At 39.3% G+C, this 18713-nt stretch overlaps 1 protein-coding gene across 2 annotated transcripts in view; it reads left to right on the forward strand.

The window, feature by feature from the left end:
• Positions 1–18101, forward strand: part of LOC125461405 (zinc finger and BTB domain-containing protein 46-like) — an 83472-nt gene extending 65371 nt beyond the window's left edge. For both annotated transcript variants that reach the window (XM_048550150.2, XM_048550152.2), the window contains 2 exons: positions 12417–12592; positions 15634–18101. In XM_048550150.2, coding sequence (XP_048406107.2) covers positions 12417–12592; positions 15634–16500 — 1043 coding nt within the window. In that variant the 3' untranslated portion in view covers positions 16501–18101. The remainder of the gene's footprint in view (positions 1–12416; positions 12593–15633) is intronic.
• The last annotated feature ends 612 nt before the right edge of the window (positions 18102–18713 follow it).

The following is an 18713-nucleotide window of genomic DNA, read 5'->3' on the forward strand; positions in this document are numbered from 1 at the left end:
TTGGAAAAATGCCTGAATTAAAATGTCATGATCTTTGAGCATCGGTGACCTGAGAGGTACTTTACCTAGTTGGAATATAGATCGATGTTTTCCATGTCCTATGTCAAGTCTTTATGGAGCTTCAATATTTAAAAAAAAACTTGAACTTTCCTTCCTCTTGGGTTGTTTGAATTTTTTTTTGTAGTCATTTGTTTTTTATGCAGCTGTTGGTGCAATAGTTAACTGTTTCAGAGACCTCCTTAACCAAGGCTGTGTCATCGATCTGAGTGTCCTTGACTGCATCCCACAGTATGCTGCTTGCCATGAGCTCAGCAGCACTCCATCCCTGCATGAAGTAGAGAAGGCTGTCCACCGGCTGAAGAACAACAAAGCTGCTGGAGCTGGCAGTATCCCTGATGAGGCATTGAAGTGTCGAGGCAAAGAGTTCCTGCTGCAGCTACACCTTTTGTCTACCTTATCTGGAAGGAGGAGAGGATCCCAGGAGAGCTCAGAGATGCCACAGGTCAACATCCCCAGCATCGAGGCACTTGACCATCTTTGATCAGCTGTGATGGGCTGTCCACGTGACCAACACGAGACTCCCAAGAGGCATTTTACTCCCGGCTCCAAAACAGCAGGTGAGCGCCAGGTGGACAGAGGATCGTCTTCAGTGATAGCCTCGAGGCCTTACTGGCAAAATGCGGCATTCTCACCGACACTTTGAACTTCTTGAGCCAGTGATTCCGAAGTGGAGGAGGAGCATCTGGGAAAGTATCAAGCATTCCAAGACTTGCCAGTGGGGGAAAAAGGTGGAAGCCAGGTGAAAACTGCATAAGGAGCACACTTTCACTCTAATACCCCACTACCCCTTGCCGCGACCAACTTTTGCCCCAAGTGTGACAGTCTTTAAAAGCCACATGATACTGAAAAACCATGTATGGACTCCTGCTGGCAGTCATCCTTGTCTGCGAGGGACCTTCACTGAAGATGAGTTAGTGGTTTATTTTAAAGTGAGATTGGAAAAGTGTAGCCGTTACCACCTTGCAGTATGTGGGAATGAGGTTGTTGAGGTGACCAAGTTTGTGCTTTCCTCCTTTACAGGATCCTTGTGAATTAACCCATTGAAATTGAAATTGGAAATACCTAACAGTGCCATTAATATCTGAAAACGGCAAAATTAGTTGCCATTTTAAAGTTTCATGTTCAACATGTAACATTAAGAGCTAATATTAACTTGTCAGTCAGTTTGTTAAACAGCGGGTTTGAGTTTTTGCCCCTTCAGTTCTGCTGTTTCCTTAAATCAGTAGAAAAGGTGAGGCAATTGAAAGCCCAATGAGCACTACCAATAAAATTCTTGTACTTGTTGTGATCACTTCCATATGTTCATTATTCAGTTGTGCCCTGCTCTCAAGATTCAATCACTCCTGTCAGATGTGTGTTTGTAGGTTGTTCTGGCGAAGGCTCTTCACTCATTTTCTTTGGTGCACAGATAGCAGCACACATTAAAAGTCTCATCATATCCAAAGAAGTACTTTATTTAGTATTGAATAAATTAATGCACACCAGTTAAGGAAATAAATGAATCACAATGTTTTTAATGCAATTTCATGAAAATGAATCCTTGCACGTGTGTTTATTGGACACTAAGCTTATTCTTTCTGTCATAAACCCATTCAGTCATACACCAGATCTCCTGAGGCTTCTATTATATGCGGTACATTTTTAATAGAAGGAAATAAACTCTGGTTTTCTATTTTGGCTGTGTCAATTTGCAGCATCATGGAAGAATTTGATATTTGCAAAAAAATGGTTTTGCAGAAACTTAAGGCATGGTGTCATCTAACTATGCAATTTAGAGTGCACAAATTCACATTTTCATCTTAAGCAGAAAGTCAGTTGCATAGAATATATTAGACCAATTGACACATGAGGTAGACAAACATGCGTTTACATTTGTTTCTGTATCGTGGTTATTCCTGGAATAGGTCACCAGTCTGTCACTGATACAAAAACAGAAATGATTAGAAAAACTCAGCAGGTCCTTCAGCACCTGGAGAGAGAAAGTATAATTTATGTTCTGGGTCCAGTGACCTCCTTTAGAACTGTCATTGCATGACTGTACTCATAAATCATCCTATAAACTTGTTGCAATTTATTTGGTCTGTTTTGTTGAATCAGCTTCAGGGTTAAATAAGCCTTTTTCTAAAAAAAAAATGAAACAAGTCTGCTTTCATTCACTTTTATTTCCCTGTATATATGTGTTTATCCAAAAATCTTTCTCTGGCTGCCTCCTACTCCCTTGTCAACTTTCCTGAACCTAACTTCTGTAATGGTTTTCAGTCTATATCTGTAACTTAATCACAAATATACTTTTTACAAGGACATACTGCAAATAAATATTTTTTGTGTTTTCATGGCTTGGCCTTAGTGTTTTTTTTTTCATGACCTGTTCCTCCTCCTCCTTCCATCAGTGGTCTATAAATGGCATCAACTTTTTTGTCTAAACCAACAATTGGAAGTTTAGGCTGGATTTTTCTAACGTGTTAAGTTATCTTAAACTGTTGACATGGCAACAATAATGTAGCACCATTGATTATGAAGTGTAGCTAAAGCTTTTAATTTCTTCCATGGGACATGAGCATCAAAGGTGAGGCCAGCATTTGTTGCCCACCCCTAATTGCCCTTGAAGGTAACAGTGAGCTGCCATAGAGTGCCATTGTGTCTGTATTTTCACAGTGCTGCTTTTGAAAAGGCATTCTTGGATTTAGACCTAGTGACAATGAAGGATGAGTGAAATTGTTCTAAGTTAGACTGGTGTTTGGTGTGGAGAAGAATTTGTAAGTGGTGGTATTCCCATGTGCCTGCTGCCCTCATAGGTTGTAAAAGCTGCAAGTTTGGAATTTGCTGTCAAAGCATGTTTGGCGAGTCCTGTAGTGTATCTTGTAAAAGGTAAACTTCCTAGTGCCTTGGTGGGAGTTAATGTTTAAGATGGTCGATAAGGTGCCAATCAACAGACTGCTTTGCCTTGAACAGCATTGAGTTTCTTGGGTTGTTGGAGCCTCGTAGATGGTGTTTGGCTTTGGGATTGCAGGAGGTGAGTTGCCAGTGTCTGCTTGCTCTTGTGATATTCATTGGCTGTTCAGTTCAGTTGATTCCCTGGATGTTGCACAGATGGTAACCTTGTTTTCAATGTCAAGGGTATATTGTTAGATCCTCTCTGTGGAGCTGGTCATTGCCTGACACTTGTGTGGTATGCATGGTACTGGCCACGTATCAACACAATGCTGGATGTTCTGCAGGTCTTAACTGCGCATGAATGTAGAGTGTTTAAAGTTTGAGTAATTATGAATGATGCTGAATACCGTGCAATCATTGTCCAGTAGCTGCCGATGATTTGGTCTAAGATACTACCCTGAAGAACTCCAGTGATGTTCTTAGGGCTGAGATAATAGTCCTGTAATAAGCAGTCAATATCAGCTGTTGGCTATGAAAGAGCAAGGAACCAGTGGTAGTTGTTTTATTTATTTATGTATTCAAGAAAGATTCTTTGCATTCTTGGTCAAAAAAGGGGAAGATAATTAAGAATGTTCTGTTGGTCAACAATTCCAGTCAAAGGTGGTTGATTTTGGTTGAACTTCAGGAAGGACACTTTTTTATCGCAATCAAATGTTTTAATAACCCAAGATCCCCTTGCATCCCTTTCTGGAAGGGATGCTAGTTAGTAACTAGAACTGGCTAATTTTATGTTTTGACTCTGTTTATCTACCCATGCCTTCCTGACCCAAGTGTACAGAAGACTACTGTGGCACTTTTATCCCCATCACAGATGAGATCAGTTAACTGGATACCGCGAACGGATTGCCTGAGAACTTCTGTCTATTGCTGAAATACTTAGTAATAAATTAGCTTAAACATTGGGTAACTTTCTCCCAGTTATGGACTTTGCTGTGATAAAGCTGTAATATTGTTTGAGTAAGAATATATGCAATATGTAGTCACCTAAGTGAAATATGCAAGGATTTTTAAAAAATCTCCAAATCACTGTCAGGGCAGAGGTGAATCGTAGGCATTGATTGTGCAGCTGGTGGTAAATAAATGAGCACAGTGTGCTGTGAAGTGCTTGTGAAGATGGCATTTTTTTTTTAATCCCTTCCCAAATTTTAGCAACTGGCAACATCTCCAACTGGTGTGGCATGTTAGTGTCATCAGTCCCACCTGTCTGTTATATTGATTAGTTCCTGTATTGTTGGTATTCTGGTTTGAAGTACTGCATATGTACAGAGACAGGAATCATTTTTGTATTTTTTTAATTGCTTTCCTAAGTTTTTGACGGGGATTGTGAAGATTATGTCCACTTGTCCAACTTGTGTTGCCAAATGTTTTTTCTGTTGTATCAGTTTTCTGTAGTCAGTTGTAGCTTAAATGAAGACAATTTCAATAAATCAGCATGTTATGCATCCTGTTTTTCAACTCTTGGTTGGAAAAAAGCTAAGGTGTTTGCTCTCCCAAATACCTCATTACGAAGTGGATCTCATGTGGAAAAGCTCAACTGACAACACACTTTGTTTCTCCTTTTTCCAGTGTTTAGATTCATGATGCATATTGTCACAACTAGCCAGTTTTATTATTGGGCTGGGGGAGTTGAGATAGCTGAGAGTTTTGAATATCCACAGTTTGTTGGTCGATTTTTCGCAGCTTGTGTTTTCTTTGCACAAATAACAGCTCACCAAATGTTCAATCTCCTTTCTACATACTATCAATTGTTGGAGATTTTGAATGATAGACAGAATTTTCTTTATCTGTCTTTGTCTAACTTTCATTTAATTCACTTTGTTTATTTCTGTATCTGATTTGACTGCTAATTCATCCTGCTGTGTCATTGTCATAGAATCATAAAATTCCTACAGCCTGGAAACAGGCCATTCGGCACAACAAGAACATACAGGCCTTCTGGAGATCATCCCACCCAGATCCATCCCCTAACGCTATATTTCCCGTAGCTAATGCACCGAACCCTGAACTCAATGGACAATTTAACATGGCCAATCCATCTAAATTGTATATCTCTGGACTGTGGGAGGAAACTGGAGCACCTAGTGGAAACCCATGCAGACAGTGGCTCGAAGCTGGATTTGACCCAGGATTTCTGGTGCTGTGACACAACAGTGCTCACTGAGCCACCGTGGTAACCTGATTCTTTCGATGTTTGTTTTTTTTTTCAATTTAAGGAAGACACTTTTGATTACTAAGTTCCCAGATGTTATCTTTCGCACACCCAGCCACTATCAGCTCATGCTTCATGCTGTTATGCCACAATTATTATGCTCTCCCAAAATGCCATCTGCTGTTTTGCTGAATGAGTTGTCTCATTCTCACAAGGAAAATCAGTACGTTAGTGTTATTTATTTGCAAGTTGCTAACTACTACTGATCACAACCATTGGGAAAGGTCAGGCCCATGGAGTGGTCACTATGGTACATTTGTATTCAGGTTGTTTAGTGGTAGAATTTTAAAAGGTCAGGCCCATGGAGTGGTCACTATGGTACATTTGTATTCAGGTTGTTTAGTGGTAGAATTTTAAAAGGTCAGGCCCATGGAGTGGTCACTATGGTACATTTGTATTCAGGTTGTTTAGTGGTAGAATTTTAAAAGTACTGGGGTTGTTGATTTTGTTCACCGAGCTGTTAGGTTGGTTTGCAGACGTTTTGTCACCATACTAGGTAACATCATCAGTGCGCCTCTGATGAAGCATTGCTGATCTATCCCACTTGTTATTTATGTGTTCCATTTTGATGTGGTGATTGGCCTTATTTCCTAATTTACTTCATAGTGGTTGGTATATGGGGTCTAGCACTAGGTGTTTGTTAATGGAGTTCCAGTTTGGGTGCCAGGCCTCCAGGAATTCCAGTAAATGTCTTTGGTTGTTGCCCTAGGATGGTTATGTTGTCCCAGTCGAATTGGTGGTCTTCTTAGTCTGAGTGTGTGGAAACAAATAATGGTTGGTTGCATTTCTTGGTAGCTAGTTGGTGCTCATGTATCATACACCAACCACTACGAAGCAGAACAAGAAATAAGGCCAACGACCACATCAAACTGGACCATGCGACTAACAAGCTGGACAGACCAGCAATGCTTCTTCAGAGGCGTACTGCTGATGTTACCTCTGGTGGCAAAATGTTTGCAAACCGACCTATCAGCTCAGCAAACAAATCAACACCCCATTCACAACCTGAGCTACAAGTCTCAGAAACTTTAAAAGTACTCTGCTTCAAGATTACTTGGTCAAACCATAAAAATTGACTACAAGTTAAGCAATGTACTCGCCAGAATAGAATCATCATAAAATCCCTATCATGTGGAAGTTGGCCATTTGGCCCGTTGAGCTCTACACTGACCCTCCGAAGAACATTCCACCTTGACCTACTACCTTTACTCTATCGCTGTAACCCTGTCTTTCCCATGGCTAGTCCACCTAGCCTGCGCACATCCTCGACACCATAGACAATTAAGCATAGACAATCCACCTAATCTGTACATCTTTTTGGACTGTGGGTGGAAACCCATGTAGGCTTAGAGTGAATTTGCATTCTCCCGAGGGTGGAATCGAACTGGATCCCTGGCACTGTGAAGCAGCACTGCTAACCTCTGAGTGTAGTGGTCCTTAATGAAGTTGAACATATTTTACAGCAGCAATGGTGTGTATGTCTTTTTAATTGGTAATTACTGATTTTTGTTAGTGAATTACAATCTAATCCTGTTTTTTTTGGAGTGGCACTCAAAATTTATTCCAACCCTAAAACTATCTCAAATTTGCCATTGACCAATGCTTCAATTTATGTGACACATTTTCAAATTTGAAATGTCCATGGTGGGCATCATTGGAAGTATTAGGTACATACAGATACCAACAAGTCTTCTGGGCCATCCAGCGTCACCTGTAACACAGGTGAACACCACCTGTGGGCGATTGAATATGAATAGACTACCTGATGGCTCTTTCAGCAGGCATTGCTTTCCAAACTCATCACCTTCCTCATTGCTAGTGGATTTCGTGGGCCTGTCTCCTTTGGCCTAAAGATTAGCATCTGTTTCAGCCTGTACTGAAATAGTGGGCTTCAAATGCACTGCCTCCAGGCTGGTTTGAATGAAACAACACTGCCGTTCAATAAGTGCGAACACAGAAGAAAGCTGCCTCCTGCCTTTGACGAAGTGACCCAGAAACAGTTTCTTTTTTTTAAAAAAAAATTCCCATTGGCAACCCAATACTGAAGACAGAATGTGATCTGAGAGATCAAGAACACTTTCTGACAAGAGCAAGCCAATAAGATCCACGAATACTTGGCTGTGCAGAGCCTATATTTTTCTGGGAAGTGAGCCTGCAGGAGATAAAAGTGATACCAAAATTTTATTAATCTTGAAAAGGAAGTGAGCTTGTGACAACTCATGAATTATAAATTTACGATCTATCACAAGCAAGATCTTTGCTGGGGTGTCACTGGATTACCTCCTTTCAAATCTGTAAACTGTTTTGCAGGAATTACAATGCGCGTTCAAAGTATCATGGGAAACTGCAGATATACTTACAGTTCAGTAGATCTAAGGGAAAAGCTGTAAACAAAACCAGGCTCTGTCCATGATCTTCAGTAATCTGATCAAGACTTGCCTCAGTCAGTGGGAAGCTCTGCAGAAGATCCTGGCTTCTGTTGGTGAATACATCGGGTTGTGCAACCTGTTCATGACCAAGTAACTTCCATTGTCTTGGTTGTGGATTGGAATTTAACTTTTTCAGCAGATGTGTGCTTCTGCCTTGTCTCAGTCTTTCTAGTGACTGTACTGCACAGTCAAGGGTGCCCTTTGTCTTGAGGTCTGTATTTATTACAAGTTGGATGCAAGTTATTCAACCTCCAAAGAGTGTCCCTTGATCTGTTACAAGAAGCCTATCAAGCTGTACAAAAAATGAAAGAACAGAACAAAGCCTGAACTGACACATGTCACCTTGCTAAACTTAAAAACTTTTGCCTCTGTGCAATTCATATCCCTCCATGCCCTGCTTGCTCTCACATCTCTCAAGATGCCACTTAAATGTTGCTATTGTATCTGCTTCAGCCTCCTCCTCTGGCAGTGCACCTCAGGCACTCACCATCCCTGTGTGAAACAAAACTTGCCTCTCGTGCCATCTTTGAACTTTTTCCCCTGTAACCTTAAACACGTCCCTTAGTAATTGATGTTTACAAAAACTCTTGACTGCCCATTCCGTACTACATCTGAATGCCAATAAGATGTATGTCGTCCTCTAACCAAAACCAGTGCTTGCACAAAATATCTTGACTCCATAACGTCTTGTATCATGGTTACGATTGTTCCTGGAGGCAGTCACATACTTCAGCTATTTTGATAGCCATTTGAGTTAGCACCCATAAACAGGAGACCCGACACAAGATTTGGTGCATGAGCTTCTCCTTTGGGAAACTTCTTAGAAGTGCCTTCACTTAGTGTCACCGAGGAAAGGGCACAGTCTCCAGTCATCCTCCCGGTAGTCTCCTGTGGCTGCAGAATTGAGGTGATGTATTGCTGACTCTGTGGAAGCTTGAAACATACTGCCAGCATTGACCGTGGAAAATTCTACAGGCATAATCAAGATGGATTGCTGCACAAGTACCTAAGCATCCTTTAGGAAGCAAGGGCCCTGATTATACAAGTGATCTGTCTCATACGGCAACTGCAACAGTCAGGTCATTGCATTAGAATGCCGAACACTTTCCTTTTGAAGTGTACTTTATTCCCAGTTTGTGACTGGTCAAAGGTAATGGAGCAGTCAGCAGGAATGTTTCAAAGATACCCTGAAAGCTGATTGAAGAACATTAGCCTCGACCCCAACAGTTAAGAGTGTACACTGGATTGTCCATAATAAGTTATTCTGCTTCAGTGATAAAGGCTAACACTTTGAGCAGCACGCTCAACAGGCTGACTCTCAACTTACTGCTGACAGGGAATATAGTTTTGGATTATTTTCTTCGAAAGCTTTTTTCTCCTTTTGCCTTTTACTGTCTATTTTCCATCAGCTGTGACTTCTCCGAGTGTAACGAATCTTTTCTCGTATACCTCTGTCTTGTGCATTACAAATCATTAGTGTTTATTTTTCAGATTTGATGTGGTAGTTGCAAAATATGAATTGATTCTTTTTGTTTCTTGAAACTATAAAATAGTGAATTCAACCACTTGGTGACCAACTGTCTCCCAAGTGTAGTAGAATAATACTTTTTTTGATATGTCTTGTTTTCCATCAAATTGAAAGGTGTATTAAAAATATTTTGGTATTTTGAGTTTTAAAGTTGGAGTGGATAGACGTGGGTCAGTTCTGTAAAGATACTTCTCGTACATACAGGTCAGATATTCATTCGTATCAGTGATTTAAGTGTGTTGGTTCTAAGAAGGCATGTACCTCAGTTAAGGGCATAACAGAACTCCTGTAGTCTCTGTAAAAGCGTATTGTTGGGAAACTGGTTGAAATTTTGGTTTTGTTGTCGTTATTAAGATCTTTCCAACTGCCTGATAAACATGACAGGTTTGTTGTTTGTGGCTCACCACCACAGGAATAACTGCAAAAATTAAGTAATCTTTTATTCTGGAATCTGACTTGTCCAGTATTACCATCAGCTGTGATCATAACTGCATCATTTCAGGTTTGAAACATCTGGTATCAAAGAATCTTCAAATTTCACTGTTCCTAAAGCAATCATTTGGGTTCATGTGCTAAGATAGATATTTCAGATTGTCATGATAATAATTGAACACATCTTTGCAGCAGTCATTTAACATCTGTTAACAACGTTTACAATTGTTGAGCCAGTACACTACACTGGGACCAAAGTAGGGTGGACTTTGTTCCATTGAGTAAGCCAAAATCCAACAATATCAAGGAAATAGAATCAAAGCCAAAAGTCAATTGGAGAAATAAACCATGGCTGTGTTTCAACAGCCTTTCAAGAGCTTTTCCTCTTCTGTATCGTCATTTTTTGACGAGTTCATCTCCGTCAAGTTGTGCGAATGAAGTTAGTACTTGTGACACTTCTGTTTGTTATGAATGATATTTTTCTACACACCTGTTCCTTCTAGTCTGCCTCACTATTCCATGTTAGATAGTTACTGTCCTTTTGTCTTGAATATCTAGATGAATCTGTTATTTATCTAGCCATCTATCCACCCAATCTTACACCACCTCCCACAAAGATTTCACGCACTTTATGTTCCTAAGTTTCTGTCAGTCATAATTGAATGTCTGAATCAATATGAAAGTTCTGGGGCAGCCTGTAATCTGTCTGTCTTGCAACCTAAAATCAAGTATTTAAATGAGACTGACATGATTGATTTTAATAAATATGTCCATTAGAATGTGAGCATGGTATTAGAATTGTCTGCAAGGTTTATTTTTTCCCACAAACAATATGTACTATATATGCAGTTCATAATTTTCTAGCTTGTATTCATGTTCCTTTGTAGGTACCCATGTACACACACAACATTTATGCGCTGATGTGCACAATCTGGGAGTACTAAAACTAGTATAAATTTTCTGCTGTAATTATCCTTTGCAGTTTATCTTCAAATCTGTTGTTTTGAATTGATTAAATGCTTCAAAAATTCTACTTGACTTACTTTGTTACTTTCAACCTTTCAATGGACTGTTATGTATACGTGATGTATGTTTGGCTCTGTTGGCAACAGTACTTCTGTGATTCTTGGACCTCAGTAAATGCTGACAGTTAGTTGCAGCCCCACGTGTGCTGCCGTCTTGGTAATATTTTTAATTAACCTACTCAGATGTGCTTTGACACACCTGTGGATAGGTGGGACCTGAATCTGAGCCTTCTGATGCGCAAGTCGTGACACTACCACTGTGTCACAAGATATCCCGGGTGCCGTCTTCACATGAGAAGTTAATGTTCAACTGGTACTAGTTAAAGCAGGGGTTTGAATTTCTTCTGGGATTTTATGAAAATCCTCCCTCAGACTACGAAATAAAACAAACAGGTTGGCCATCTCATTTGCTCTATGTGGAATCTTTAATTTGCATAAATTGATCGTGCAGCCATAAGCAGCAAAATGTAACTTGGTAACAAAAAATTTCAAAATAATGTGCAATGTGTTAGAATGCCTGAGGGACACAGGCTTTGTTGATGCAAGGTCTCCCTTTCACTTTTGTTTCTATTGTACAGTATGTTAATTAACATTTTTAAGTTTAAGATGCTTAAGGGATTGTACCTTGTCCAAGTTTAGAGCTAATTGGTTTAATGTAGTCCAAAAAATTACTCTTGCGTATTCTCTGAGAGAGCCCAAACTGTACAGAATCTGTTCAGTACAAAACTTCATTTTAAATGTTGGCGCTCACTCGGCAACTGTTTTAACAAATATACTGCATAATAATTCAAGGTAACTTTTCACACAGTAAGTTCAGTATTATAAGTTAAGTGCATTGGAGGGTCTCAAATTCAGGCCTTTGGCCCAAACATAGGGACACTGTTACTGTACCACAAGACCCATTTTGGCACCAATTTTTTGGGTTGTTTTGTTTATCCAAAAATGAGATGAATTACTTCAACCTTCTTTTCGGCTTTGGCTATTATCTATCAGTGCTACTGTGGGCATCGATTGCGTCAGCAGCAATTTACCCCTTGCCTATGCTAAACTAGCTCTATTTTGAACTGGAAAAAAAACAGCTCCCCGTGCTTCGTGAATTATTTCTGTGCTTTTAGTTTTCATTTGAAGCAGGTGCTTAATATGAAATTTAGTTTGTTGATTTTTGTTCTGTTTCCTCTCAGGCAGTTATTCATGTCAAAACAACTAGAAATTGTTCAGAGAGACTTTTTATACTTGTGTATTTTTTGAGGAGGTGCCTGTCACTGCCAGTTCTGTAACCCTTGGATTTACTGTTCAAATAAGGAGTTTTTTTGAGGAATTGTACTTTTCAATGTAAATTCCCATCAGTGCTTAAACAGTACAGGTATTTCTGTTATAATGCATGTTTTGGTAGCACAAATGGGCTCTAACACGATTGAATAGTGGATGCTGTTCGGATTATGTGAACGTATTGCTGTACAATATAGCAATTCTTTTCCTCTTGCGATTTCCGTTTAATGCAATATTTCAGTGGTGATTTTCTGTAGCACAGGGTTGCAAAGAATGCAACTATAGTGTTATAGGAGAACTGCCTATAGTTTCTTAAAAGCCGAAATAGAAAGGTCGCTGTGAAAATAAATTTACATCTGTAATGTTGTGAGTGTAATTGAAAATGTAATTTTACTTTCAATTTAATTTTGATACTGCCTACAAATTAGAAACAATGAATAACCCATTCTACAAAAATGACTAAAGTAATAACCTAATAATGTTTCTTACAAATAAGTCCAAAAAATGATTTTTTTCTCCTAATTTTACAGTTAATGAATTTACTGTGATAAGAAAGAAGTTCAAATGCCCATACTGCAGCTTCTCTGCTATGCATCAATGTATCCTGAAGAGGCACATGCGCTCTCACACAGGTGAAAGGCCATACCCTTGTGAAATTTGTGGCAAGAAGTTTACACGGCGAGAACATATGAAAAGGCACACCTTGGTAAGCATTATTCTTCTTCATCAGCACTGAATTTATGAGGTGCAGATTATATAATTAAAGTTTTAAAATTAGTTCTAAGGTTATTCAGATGTGTTACAAGAACATGAGCGTGGCCACAGGGAATTATTTGAAAAATTTTGGTATTTTTGATCCAGTGAAATTACAAAACCAGTAATTATTAAAAGAAATGGGTGCTATGCCTAAATGTTCAACATTTGCTTGCATTGATCAAAACTAGACTATTGAACATTAAACACAGCATCCACTTCATGGGAAATTTTCATGTTTGCTATTTTTTTTTAAATGTGCAGATTAAATTTGAATCCTGAAAAAAAATGTTTATGGTTAAATTTGCACTAAGATATTGCAATCTTTGGCTTCACTTAAGCATTTTCACACCTTGAGATATTATTTAAGAATAGTGAATTAAAGTTATTTGTTAAACCTGCAGATTAGGCTAGACAACTCATAGAGTCATAGAGATGTACAGCATGGAAACAGACCCTTAGTTCGAACTTGTCTATGCTGACCAGATATCCTAAATTAATCTAGTCCCACTTGCCAGAATTTGGCCCATATCCCTTTAAACCTTTCCTGTTCAGATGCCTTTTAAACATTGTAATTGTACCTTCCTCCACCTCTTTCTCTGGCAGTTTGTTGCATACACTTATCACCCTCTGCGTGGAAAAAGTTGCCACTCAGGTCCCTTTTAAATCTTACTCCTCTCACCCCAAACCTATGCCCTCTTGCTTTGGACACCCCTACCCTGGGCAAAAGACCTTGAGTATTCACCCTATCCATGCCCCTTATGACTTTACAAAGTTCTTTAAGGTCACCCCTCAGCCTCTGATGCTCCAGCGAAAATAGCCCCAGCCTATTCAGCCTCTCCCTACTAGCTCAAAGTCTTCAATTCCATGTTATCGAAAGTAAAATCAACAAAATAAGTTGGGAAGAATGACCTGAGTCTATGATTCATGGTAAAATGTGTGAATTATGTTGCGTCTCGAATTAAAATTCAAGCTGCAAGAACTTTTAACTAAATATTTTGTAGTTTACTTTTGGATCAATACTTTTGTTTCATTCTGTTATGGGCTGTGAACAAAGTCAGAATTCATTGCCTGTCCCTGATTGTCCTTGAGGAGATAGTACCTTTTTGAAGTGTTGCACTCCTTGTGTGTAGAAACACTCATTGCTGTTATGAAGGAAGTTGACCTGAAATGTCAGCTTTCCTTTACCTCTAATGCTGCCTGGCCTCCTGTATTCCTCCAGCTCCACACTGTGTTATAGCTATATCATTCAGGCATGTTGTAACTAAGCATCACTGTACCCTCACCCATCAGCCATGTGATCTCCTGATGGAGAATAAATTTTTTTTTAAATTGTGCTAATTCGGGGAAAATAAAACTAGACATTTCCTTCTTCCCTCAGGAAGGTGATCAAAAACAAACATGATCTCAAGATAATAGTGACTACAGGGCACGTTATTCAATATTCTGTCCACCTTGCTATGGAGATAGGCGTTCTCCCGGAGCATGTCCAGTTCCCCTTTTAGAGTGTTGCTTTGTCAGTTTGTCCTCAAAAGAAAAGCCAGCAATGTTTCAAATATCGCCGACTCTGGAAATAAAGGTTCATTGTGTCCAACCTAACCTCTTGCTTAAGTAACAGGTACTTATCCTCCAGTCTTATTAATTCAAGTATTCTGTCAGCTATAAACAGCTTAATCCCTTAATCATTTTAAATGTATGAAGTCTTCCAACGTCTTTGTAATTCTAGAGTAAAAGAACCCAGTTGGTTGAATCAATGCCAAAAGTCAGGAGTTTTCAAAATGAGTATAATTCCAGTGGCCCTCTAAAACCTCTCTGAGCCTCTGTTTCCCTTCATGTGAGGAGACCAGAACTGAACATTGGACTGACCCAACCAAGGTTTGTTTTTCTTTATTCACTAATGGGATGAACATTTGTCATCCATCCCTAATCACCCAGAGGATAATTAAGAGTTTGACCACATTGCTGTAGGTCTGGAGTCACATGTAGGCCAGACCAGGTAAGGAGGGCAGTTTTCTTCCCTAAAGGACATTAGTGAACGAGGTGGGTTTTTCCGATCATTACATTCTTAAATACATTTTATTGAATTCAACTTCCACCATCTGCCAGGCAGGATTCGAACCCGGGTCCCTAAAATGTTAAGCTGGTCTCTGAATGAACAATCCACCAATAACACCACTAGGCCATTGCCTCCCTGTTCCATGTTTTTCATGTGGAAATTTATGGTGGATTATTCAAATGGTAGATTCGGCACACAGATGTTCACGACCTAAAATGCTGAGTATTTCCAGCATTTTTTTTTGTTTTTAATCATTTGACAGCAACATGCATTGTTCACTAATATTTCTTAATGAAACTGGAAACCGAATTCTTATTTATTTTTTTTTCTTCTTTTCCCCTCTCCCACCATCATTCTGGCTATTCTGGGATGAAACAATTTGGCTATAATGCCCACTGCTACTACTAGCAAGTTGTGGAAACTACTTGTAGGGTCAGTAGGTGCCGTTTTATGATTTGTCCACTTCTTTTTTGGGCTGCATTCAGTGATGATAAACAAATTGTATTTCTCAGCTTAGATTTACAACTATTAAATGCTATCACCTTATCCAGTGGTTCAAAAAAATATACTGAGAGTAGCTGAATCAGATCTTGTATCTAGGTTACAGAGTGGGACAATAGCCAGTCTTCATTCTATTATCTAATGACCCTGCTTAAGTGTGCCTGTGGATGTTGAGGGCAAGGAGATCAAGTAATCTGCTGGCACATGTCCTGAGTGACATATTTAAATGTTTACCGCATCTGTGGGATTTGGAAGGTGCCTGTAAAACCACACTGCAGCAAACTTTTAGCAAAAAAAGTTTCTGAAATTTTCTTTCCAATCAGGTTTAGGAGGTCACTCAAAAAAGTAAATTTCAAGATTTTATTTCCACTAAAGGCATTTTAGGTAGAATTATTTTTTAAAGGAAAAACTAAACACAATTTGTTTCATTTCTTTAGGTCCACAGTAAAGACAAAAAGTATGTTTGCAAAGTCTGCAACCGAGTCTTTATGTCAGCAGCCAGCGTTGGCATTAAGCACGGCTCTAGACGCCATGGAATATGTGTGGATTGTGCAGGCGGAAGTTTGATGTCTCAGCTAGACCAGGATGGTGCAGATGAGTCTCCAGATGGATTGTTTGCTGCAGAGAATCCGTACCCAGATGAACATGGGGAAATGCAGTATGCTGATGAACATGGGGAGGGCCCGTACCCCGACGATCACGGGGAGGGCCCGTACCCCGACGATCACGGGGAGGGCCCGTACCCCGACGATCACGGGGAGGGCCCGTACCCCGACGATCACGGGGAGGGCCCGTACCCCGACGATCACGGGGAGGGCCCGTACCCCGACGATCACGGGGAGGGCCCGTACCCCGACGATCACGGGGAGGGCCCGTACCCCGACGATCACGGGGAAGGCCCGTACCCCGACGATCACGGGGAGGGCCCGTACCCCGACGATCACGGGGAAGGCCCGTACCCCGACGATCACGGGGAAGGCCCGTACCCCGATGAGAATGGGGAAAGTCAGTACCCCGATGAGAATGGGGAAAGTCAGTACCCCGATGACCATGGGGAAAATCAGTACCCTGATGACCATGGGGAAAATCGGTACCCTGATGATCATGAGGACAGAGAAAGGGAGGTTGATGAAGAAATGGCAGATGGTGAGGAGATGAAGTGGAAGGATGACGATGTTATTCCCCAGGCTGATATAGTTATTGAAGATGATAAGGAGGTGATTGATTCCCAGCAAGACCAAGAGAATCAAGAAATTCCTGTGACAGATGATAAAGATTTTGGATGGATTTCGCAGGAAATGTAACCTTTTGGGTTACTTTTACATTCTAGAGTGCACCATAGTTCTTTAGAGTGCTAGCTGTTTCACTAATGTACATGTTAAATTGTAGTCGGGCAGTTTTACAAGAACATTATATTTACAAAGAATACTATTCAGAAAGATATTTACACCAGTGATTTTTCAGGTTCATTGTCCACTTGTGAAATTTAGGATTAGATGTTAAAATCTGGGGCATTTTACCAGTGGTTCTATACACCTTTCTTTCTTAAATTTCATAATATTTTTGAAGAATGTTGGGAAATTTAGAAATTTCTAATCATTTTGTGAGCTGTTGTTGTCCTTTAAAATATTATCTGGATCTGGATCCAGATTGCCCACTATGTATACAGGATCCAAAGCATATTGCTAACTGTTGCAAGATAATGAAGCAGCCATTGAGCAACAAAAATTTTATCTAACTACTTGCTTCATAATTATCAATCCATAATAGTGCAAATTATCATTCCCTCCGGCAGCCCAAAGTGCAAATTGCTGTGAAAATCCTATCATTATATGCGTTGGTAGATTAGCCATTACTGACAATTAATGCATTAAAACAAGAAAGGTGTACATTCCCAAACAAAAGATTCTCCACTTTGCAAACTGATGAGACATTCCTTCATTCTGTAACGTCTCTGTGCACACAAATTTTACCATAGGTTTAGTTTTGAGTTAGTGCATTTTAAATGTTCATAATGGGCTTGGCTGTGGCGGGTGTGAGTCATGTGCTGCGTTGTTCTTTTAACATTTCAATGTCTATATTTTTGACCTCGTGGAGATTAATTTTTGGCTGTGTCATGACATGAAGCTTTCACAAATTTCAAAGCTGTGCCAGATCTCTCTGCTCTTTAGACAAGGAAGTAAGGAGTTAACTTATTTGTTGCATTGAAAAAAGGTAGCACATGCTTTTTTATTAGTTATAATATACACTAAATACTGAATATATACCAAATTATATGTTTTAATAGAATTTACTTTGGATATTTTACTGATAATTTTTGTTTATCGTTTAGAAGATGCAAAAAAAACTGGAATTGTTCAATATATTTCAGAAAATCAAATCTTATCATGTTTTGGCTTGTTAGTGGTAACGTGCAAATCCTTACTAAATTAAGCCATAATTGTGGTTACTTTTTAGAAATCTATATTGTATTTCCGATTTCTGCCTTTTACATTAGGAGTTTTGCCTGATGAAAGTTTTTAAGAGTGCTGTGTGAGTATGCTCTCATATATTTATTTTTTTTCAACATGCTTTCAGCTGGATTTGTTAAAAGTGCTTAAAGCTGTTGAAATCTTCTCTGCTTGGAATATTATTCTATATGATACTGACTTTGTAATTATAAAACCTGTGTTTGTATTCAAGATGTGTTTAATATTCAGAGTTAGTTATGAGTAGTGGGAGAAGATGACTGTGCATTGTACTGATCTCTGTAAATGTAGTAATTACATTTTTTTAGGTGATTATGCTTTCTGTATCTTGGGCATGCCAAAGGTCTGCCTAAAGTTCATGTGCTGGGAATAGCTTGGATATACTCACACCCGAATCAATCTTAAATAAACCGGGAAGTGCTGCCAAAGCAAACCAATTCTCTGCTCGTTTTGAAGCTTTTCTGTAATGTGAGCAGTACATTCCCTAAAATATACAGAGCCGATGAAAGTGCCATATGTATACCTTTATACGAGTGGTCATAAGGCACTGCTTTTGACAGCATACGTAACATAACAATTGTTGACAAACTGCAAACTGTAGAATTTGCACAGGGTAAAATAATGAAGGATTGTCTTGTATCATGATGGTTCTACTGTTGCACTGATCTTTGTTTCAGTTACATTATACTCGTGTGCAAGCTAAATTGCTGATCTACACACTGATGCATTTATATTAATGCAAAAAGGTGACTTTGAATCCATTGTTTCAATTTAGGCATTTTGAAAATTGAAGCCATTTTCTACATGGAATCATTTACTGGACGCTCTGGATTAATGTAATGAGAACCATAGTTTGCTCTATCTCAGGAATCTGCACTTCTAAAGAATCATGTCAGTCATTTTTTAAAATTTAAATATCTGTGACAGTACAAGGACTTCTGTTTTGGATGACATAAAATCCTGTATTAGCAATACCCACAAGTGGCTGTTTTCTCATAGTGAAATGCTGCATTGTTCCTGTTTAATCACTAGAATGTCTTTTAACAGAT

The sequence above is a fragment of the Stegostoma tigrinum genome, chromosome 19 (assembly GCF_030684315.1).
Source record: "Stegostoma tigrinum isolate sSteTig4 chromosome 19, sSteTig4.hap1, whole genome shotgun sequence".
NCBI lineage: Eukaryota > Metazoa > Chordata > Chondrichthyes > Orectolobiformes > Stegostomatidae > Stegostoma > Stegostoma tigrinum.